This window comes from Cryptococcus neoformans, chromosome 10, assembly GCF_000149385.1.
Source record: "Cryptococcus neoformans var. neoformans B-3501A chromosome 10, whole genome shotgun sequence".
In the NCBI taxonomy this organism is placed as follows: Eukaryota; Fungi; Basidiomycota; class Tremellomycetes; order Tremellales; family Cryptococcaceae; genus Cryptococcus; species Cryptococcus deneoformans.
The window spans coordinates 677,631-684,637 of NC_009186.1; the positions used below are offsets into that span (position 1 = coordinate 677,631).

Here is a 7,007-nt window from a genome sequence, read left to right on the forward strand (position 1 = left end):
TCTACTCTTCTGACATTGCCGTTTGTCTTTCATATCGACAGCATCACTACCTCCACACACGCTCCAGATGCAGAACCTCGACAATAGATTGGCATCGTTTAATGCTGTCACCAAACCCAAATCAAAAGCAAAGCCGCAATTCCCTCTAGAAGCATCAACCCACCCGCATCTCACCCCGCGGGCGCTCGCAGAGGCTGGTTTCTATCATACTCCTGGAACATCACCGCCTTCCTTCGACAACTGCACTTGCTTTCTATGCAATCTGGAGCTGGGAGGGTGGGATGAAGATGATGATCCTTTCGAGGAACATGCGAAGAGGGCAGGGTGTGCTTGGGCCGAAATGTTTTGTGCGGTCAAGATCGAGAAGAGGAAGAGGGATAGGAGCGACGGGCAGTACACGTAAGTATATGAGGATGCGATCATTTGGATTTCGGACTGATATATTGTTAGGACTGTCTATGAAACAGCGAACTCTCTTCCACAGTCTGCCGAATCTATAGAAGTTAGGGCTCAAACATTCAAGAAATGGTGGCCCCACAAACAAAAATCAGGGTGGCTTCCAACTGTAAAAGCTGTATGTCAGAGCGTAGTTTCTATTCCACAGCGACTAATATCTCCAATAGCTTGCGCGTGCTGGCTTCGTCTACAACCCCTCCACAGAGTCCAAGGACGCTGTGATATGTCCGTACTGCGAATACGGCGTGGAAGGATGGGAGGCTACAGATGACCCTTGGTATGGAAAGTCTTTAGAAGGTGGTAAATGCTGACCATAAAACTATAGGGAGATTCATCAGTCGAAAGTTCCCGATTGTCATTTCTTCAGGGCGACACTAGTAGGCGAAGCTGAAGGGTCTGGCATCGCTGATAAACCTGTATGTCCCCATTACCTTGGCTATGCATGTCATGCTTACCCATCATGCAGAACAAGGCATCCGGGAGACCAAAAAAGTCTATAGCCCCTAAAAAGTGAGACACATCTAGCTGGTTATTGTGCATTCATTTGACAGTTTCTAGGTCTAAACGGGGGACAACAGTAGCCCCTCTCGAACCTTCTGAGCCTGAGGATGCCGAACATCATTCAGACGCAGAGGAGAATACAGATGTTGAAAAAGAAAAGCCTGTATGTTTCTTCTATAAACAGCCCATCAATAGTTCTCCATGACTGACTCATAGTAGAGTAAGGCTTCTGGACGGCGGAAAAAGTCTGAGGCCCCAAAAAGGTAATTCATTTGGCTTTTTTCATTTGGATGCAAACTAACGCGGCATAGACCAAAACGGGGCACGATAGTAGCATCCGTAGCCTCTGAAGTAGAGGGCACGAAGCATATCCCTGAGGAGGACGCTTCCGCCTCGCAGGCCATTACTTCAACCAGAAGAACGACCAAGGCTCGCGTGACGATGACGACAGCGGTGGCCACGACGACAACCAAGGCAAAGGCGACAAAAGGCAAAAAGAAAACTGGGAAGAATGAAGCCGTGTCCGGGTCCCAGACGATCAAGGAGGATGCACCAGTCGCGGAGAACCACACGGAAATAGAAATGGAAAGCGATGTCGAGGAGCCAATACCCGTGAAGAAGACTCGTGCAAAATCTAAAAAAGAAAAAAAGGAGCAAAAAGCAACGGCAAAAAGCAAGGGAAAGCAAAAGGTAACGGATGAGCCGGAGGCCGAAGAGATAGTTGCGGCGGAATCAGGGATAGAGGCTCCAACAGAATCTGAAGCCGAACCTGCCCAAAAGCCTGAGAAAAAAACGAGGGCCAAAGCTGCTACAACGGCCAAAGGGAGAAAAAAGGCGCAGAACAAGGAAGTGGAGGAAGAAGAGGATAGTAAAGCTGGTACTGAGGTAGATGTGCCTTCTGGCTCAGAGGCGGAATTACCAGCCGATGAACAACCAACTCCAAAAGTTATAAGGCCTGCTTCAAAAGCATCAGCTTCAAAATCGTCCAAATCTTCTTCTCGGTTAAAGGCTCTTCCCTCGCTTCCGCCGTCTCATCAACCACCGCCTGTCAAATCACCTACCCCCAGCTCTCGCCCTCTCTCCCAACTTGACCGATTTGCGAATATACCACCCACTTCTTCACCAGCCTCCACTCCTCGTGGAAAGGCAACACTTCGTTCTACCCGACCCACAAAACTTTCTCCACATGCAGCATTGCCCAGGGAAGCAATGGATGCGTCTCTTACTCGAGGGGCTTTGGCCGCTAGGAAGGTTGTAGACGATCTCTTCTCGTCGCCTGCCGGTGCTTCTTCTACAATGGAGGAGATGAGCCAACCAAAACAGACCCAAGAACCCCATCTTCCTTCCCAACCCCGACCTCTAACGGAGCAGGAAAAGCAGATGAAGCTCGAAGCTCTTATCCGAGCTGAGATGCAAAGGAGTTATAACCAGTTGAAAGAAGAAGGGGAAAAGATGATTGAGGACTGGTACGAAAAAGCGAAAAATGACAGGAAGAAGATAGAGTCTTTATGAGTAATCGCACGAGATTAATAATAGTGAACAATTTACGTTAACGCATAATGATTTTGTCCAATCACCATCATGTATTCTTATGTGCCAATTTAAATGAATAAATAATTATCTACTACTTCCCAGAGCAACAAAGAGATCCCAAATACATAACTAAACATGCGATTTATTTTTGTATCCTTTACACTACTACAATACTACATTACTGATTGTATTTTCTATGGACACCGTTAATTGATCATCACGAACAGCAAGCATGGAAAATCACCACAATCTCCCTCATATCGCGTGATGGTCATCCTTGTCCAATCTCGTAAGATATACTGTGCTCCCATCCATATCAGTGTCACTGCCAGGACCCTTTGACGTCGTGGGGCTCTCAACTTCCAGCTCTTCTTCCTTAATGCTGCTTTTTCTCACTTCCATCTCCCATTCTTCGGATTTATTCATATCACCAGCCGGTAGTCGATTGGTGAACCTACCACCAGTACCCTCACTTGAGCTAACACCATAGTCCGCATTAGCACCGTAGACCGGCCCGAAGGATACTTGTCCTGGTGTATGAGAAGTAGTTGCACCCCCAAATGTTGAACTGTTAACACCATAGTTGTCAGTGGCAAAGGTGGCGGTCGGGTCTCTGGTGTCTTTGGTACGGGTGAAGAAGCGAGAAGTCTTTCTCGTATCGCCACCGAGAGTAGTGGAGCCAACACCGGTCCAGGTTCTATTTTGTGAGAAGGCTTGTTCTCGCTTGTATCGGGATCGGCAAGAGAGGAAACCAGACAACAGAGCGAGTATGAGAAGAGCGCCGCAAATGGATGAGAACTGATAGAAGTCTATCAATATAGGTCGTTTGGAGTTACAGTGTGTAGGATCCCCAATGACTTACAATAGCTTGGATGTTAACATAGGCCCGAGAGTAAATAACGGGATCAGCGATTACCGCGGTGCCAGACGCAGTCACAGATGTATTGCTGGGAGTATCTTATCAGCGGGTGTAACCGTTGTTTGATACTGAAAATGGCCGAGAACATACGTCGAGGATGAGGTGGTGTTTGTCAGTGGTGTGCCCTATGTGACGATGCTTGTCAGCAAGCTGAATGCTAAACTAACCTCTAAAGAAAGCATAGTCACATAGTAAGCGCAGGCCTGACCAGTGTATGCCTCTCCTGCGATTCTCTCAGACGCGGTACAACTGGAGTTCATGCACGCCTTTTCACATCAATCAGCCGTTATTCTGTTAATGAATGGCGGAGGGAATACTTACTCCGACCGAGTCGATGTAGTATTGGGAAGCGCAAAGACATGAATAGTCTGTATTGCTGGAACAACTTGTGATGTTGCCGTCAGACATGCTGAAAGTATTTCGTTAGTTATCTCTCTCTTCCGTCGCTCGTCTCAATCCAGAAGGATGTGATAGACCAACCACTCAACCACACAGGATGGTATGGACCCTTGCATTTGCCGAGTAAACAGAAAGATGTCGGATTGGTGTGGCGCCATGTTGCTTTTGAAGTTTGACGAATTGTCAGGATAGGCAGAGGTGACAACAAGAGAAGCGTGAGAGGAGGCAAGAGTACGCAGGGACGAAAATCTGAGAAAAATGAAATGATTGTTTTTTGTATGGAATGTATATATAAGAAGAAGGGCAATGGGCTGCTGGCCTGGACATAGTGCATGTTTGGGGGCTGAGAAGGTTCACTGGGAGAACAATAAGAAATGAGGGAAAAAATAGTGCAGCCTCATTCAGGGTTCAGATGAACAAAACGACTTCGGGCTTTTTGTTCAGGCACCATCGCTTCTCGCTGATAAAGGTCCGAATGAAGCGTATTAAGATCATATTTCCGTTTGTTAATTATTTATTGTGCTCTTTTGTTCTTTTGCTTTCCCGCCGGCATGATGTGCTCGTGCGTTCTTGCCCAGCTTCTTCCCTTTCTGCTTTATCATCAATCAGAGCAGAGTATGATCAGTGACAGACATCACTGTTCCGAACGAAGCTGGTGGTCGTTCAGGAATCGGAGATTGCTCGGCTCTACACTGGGTAAATAGCTGAAAACGCGAAACTCACGAAACACGAAAGCGGTCACTTATTATAATTACGTAAATAAAAAGGAATTTACGTAATCTTGTTCTTTGGCTGATCTGAAGCGGAGCTGTTTCGAACTCCGTGAAGGGATCATGTTTGCTGCTCTTAAATTTCCGTTGGTGAATGGTCACTTCATTCAGCCTACTTCGCAACGATAACATCAACTTACCTAATCACCACCTTCTTACATTTCTTCATTCGTGGCCTGGATCAGTAGCCATTGGATTGTAGAAAACGAGAAGATGGCGGAGGATTACACCATGGAGGTGGACACGCAGGTCAACCCTCCCAAAGAGGTGGCCACTGATGCCCCTAGACCTCTTTATATCGACCTTTGGAGCCAAGTCGATAAGTTCCTTGGCGACCTCAACCTCTCATCTACTTCAAGTCATTCACCTATCTCTATCCCCGACATATTTTTCAGTTGTTCAGCTTCGAATCAAGCGTCTGTTTCCATAAAACAACTTCTTCAAGCCCTTTCATCATTGGCATCGTATCCAGGAGTCTTCAATCATGTCCAGTTGAGATTTCAGCCAATTTTGATGGATTTGCTAGCTCGCTGGATAGAAGAGTCAGAGTCTTTGGACTATGATCTGCTTGAACGAAGATTATCAATTCTCTCACTATTAGTGGAGATCAATCCAGAGTTCTGGAGGTATGTTATCCTTGCCTGACGGCTGCTCCGTGACGCTTATCTAAGTTTATATCTACAGTCTGGTACATACATTCATCCTACGGACTCCTTTTAGGAATGGCCCTTTGGCTCTTGTTGATTTCAATAATCTACCCACGATCCCTACGGCGCGATTACACATATTACTTCTAATCTATCTGCGACTTATAATTGTCGATCCTTCCATTGCAACTCGCAATAATTGGCCTATCACGCAACTCTACACCCTTAGAACTGACCATCCCGACCAAGGATTACGGCTACTGGCAATTCAAGTGCTCGCCCGTCAACAGAAGTGGAGTGAGAAGAAGAGAATGGAGGCTGAGAAGACTTTTGTCGGCAATGTGGCGGACATCGATGCGGAGGTGCTTTTCGGTTTCGAGACTGTGATATTACCACAAGGGGGTTTTCAAATCCAAGAAGTGAAGATAGACGGATGGATGTTGCCTGTGATCGAGTCAAAAAGGATTAATGAAGGTTAGAAATTTGTCATCGCGATCCGCGATATCCGCTGATGAACGACATAGCTCGGCGACATGCTGCGAAAGCGTCAACCATCAGTTACCTGCATGTTCCAGTCATTGACCGGTCGGATCTATGTTCTCGAATTGTCCTTGTCGCAGATCAATTGATGCTTCGATCTTCCGCTCTCAACCCTCTTTTTACCACCATGCACGTACGCACAGCGCCTACTGATGAGGCGCTTCGGGCTTTATGCCCCCTTATCCAACGCTCATCTCCAATACTGCTCACCTCGCCTCCTTCTTCGGGGAAGACGCACATCCTCCAGTACCTCTCGTCTATGCTTTTCCCGTCTCAGCGGCCTTCCAGCCGAATATTGACCATTCCCCTTGCCGACACTTCCATCGATGTTAAAAGCCTCATCGGGACATATGTTTCCTCGCCTAACAAGCCAGGAACATTTGAGTGGATGGAAGGAGCTTTAGCGAAAGCCATTAGGGCAGGACGGTGGGTTGTGTTCGAGGATGTGGACAGAGGGAGTACCGAAATGCTGGTGACTCTAGCAGGAATTGCCAGGAGCCTTCGTAGTGCCCGCCCCGGCCAGCGAGCCATGCTTGCTGTACCAGGGAGAGTTACTGTTGAAGCGGGCGACGGCTTTGGTCTCTTTGTGACGAGAACAACTCGACAAGAACATACAGCACCCACATTTTACGCCCATCACATCTTCTCGGAAGTTTTTCTGGCCGCACCTTCCGACGAAGATATTCTGGCTATCCTCACAGCACGCTTCCAGCGCCTACCGAAAACTGTTCTTACCACGTTGGTAAACATCTGGCACGAGCTTCGGCCTTTTGACAAGCTTTCTGGACAGGTCAAGGCGAGAGACATTGGTCTGCGTGACCTTGAAAAGTGGTGCGCGAGAGTAGAACGCAATCTCCCATCTTCCGCTTCTCTGGTCGCATTAGAACAGTCCGGTTCTGTATTTGCCAACTCTGTCTTGCAGGATGAGATTTTTCTAGAAGGTGTTGACATTTTTGTTGCGTCTCTGGACACGAAGAAAGTATCTCGAGAAAAGCGGAAGCAGATGGTTGACATCATTGCGCGTGGGTTAGGCATGGATGAAGACCGGTTCATGGCGCTAGATAGTCGAAAGCCAAATTTCGAAGTCAGCCCTGCCTCCCGGCAACTTCACATAGGACGTGTAATCATGGACATGGGGGCACCTGAGAAAGGCCGTCGCGACACTTCCTCAAGCGCTCGGCCCTTCGCGTTGACCAAACCTTCTTTGATTCTCCTTGAGCGGATCGCAGTCTCGTTAACGCT

At 47.6% G+C, this 7,007-nt stretch overlaps 3 protein-coding genes across 3 annotated transcripts in view; 2 read left to right on the top strand and 1 right to left on the bottom strand.

The window, feature by feature from the left end:
- Window positions 1–67: 67 nt before the first annotated feature.
- On the top strand, window positions 68–2,469 carry CNBJ2070 (hypothetical protein; the record flags this gene model as incomplete). Its single annotated transcript, XM_768120.1, has 8 exons — window positions 68–399; window positions 451–574; window positions 624–733; window positions 782–872; window positions 923–966; window positions 1,015–1,120; window positions 1,177–1,220; window positions 1,269–2,469. The coding sequence occupies 8 exons, from the start codon at window positions 68–70 to the stop codon at window positions 2,467–2,469; spliced, it is 2,052 nt and encodes a 683-aa protein (XP_773213.1).
- A 276-nt stretch (window positions 2,470–2,745) lies between these two features.
- CNBJ2080 (hypothetical protein) lies at window positions 2,746–3,966 on the bottom strand (the record flags this gene model as incomplete). The annotated part of the gene is made up of 6 exons (XM_768121.1): window positions 2,746–3,288; window positions 3,353–3,437; window positions 3,500–3,534; window positions 3,598–3,675; window positions 3,731–3,818; window positions 3,890–3,966. 6 exons carry the CDS (start codon window positions 3,964–3,966, stop codon window positions 2,746–2,748), a joined length of 906 nt encoding a protein of 301 aa, XP_773214.1.
- An 825-nt stretch (window positions 3,967–4,791) lies between these two features.
- Window positions 4,792–7,007, top strand: part of CNBJ2090 (hypothetical protein) — a gene marked incomplete at both ends in the record, with an annotated part of 15,632 nt that continues 13,416 nt past the window's right edge. The window contains 4 exons of the mRNA XM_768122.1: window positions 4,792–5,204; window positions 5,263–5,699; window positions 5,750–5,898; window positions 5,998–7,007. The exon at window positions 5,998–7,007 is cut by the window's right edge and continues 351 nt beyond it. Of these exons, the coding sequence (XP_773215.1) occupies window positions 4,792–5,204; window positions 5,263–5,699; window positions 5,750–5,898; window positions 5,998–7,007 (2,009 nt within the window). The remainder of the gene's footprint in view (window positions 5,205–5,262; window positions 5,700–5,749; window positions 5,899–5,997) is intronic.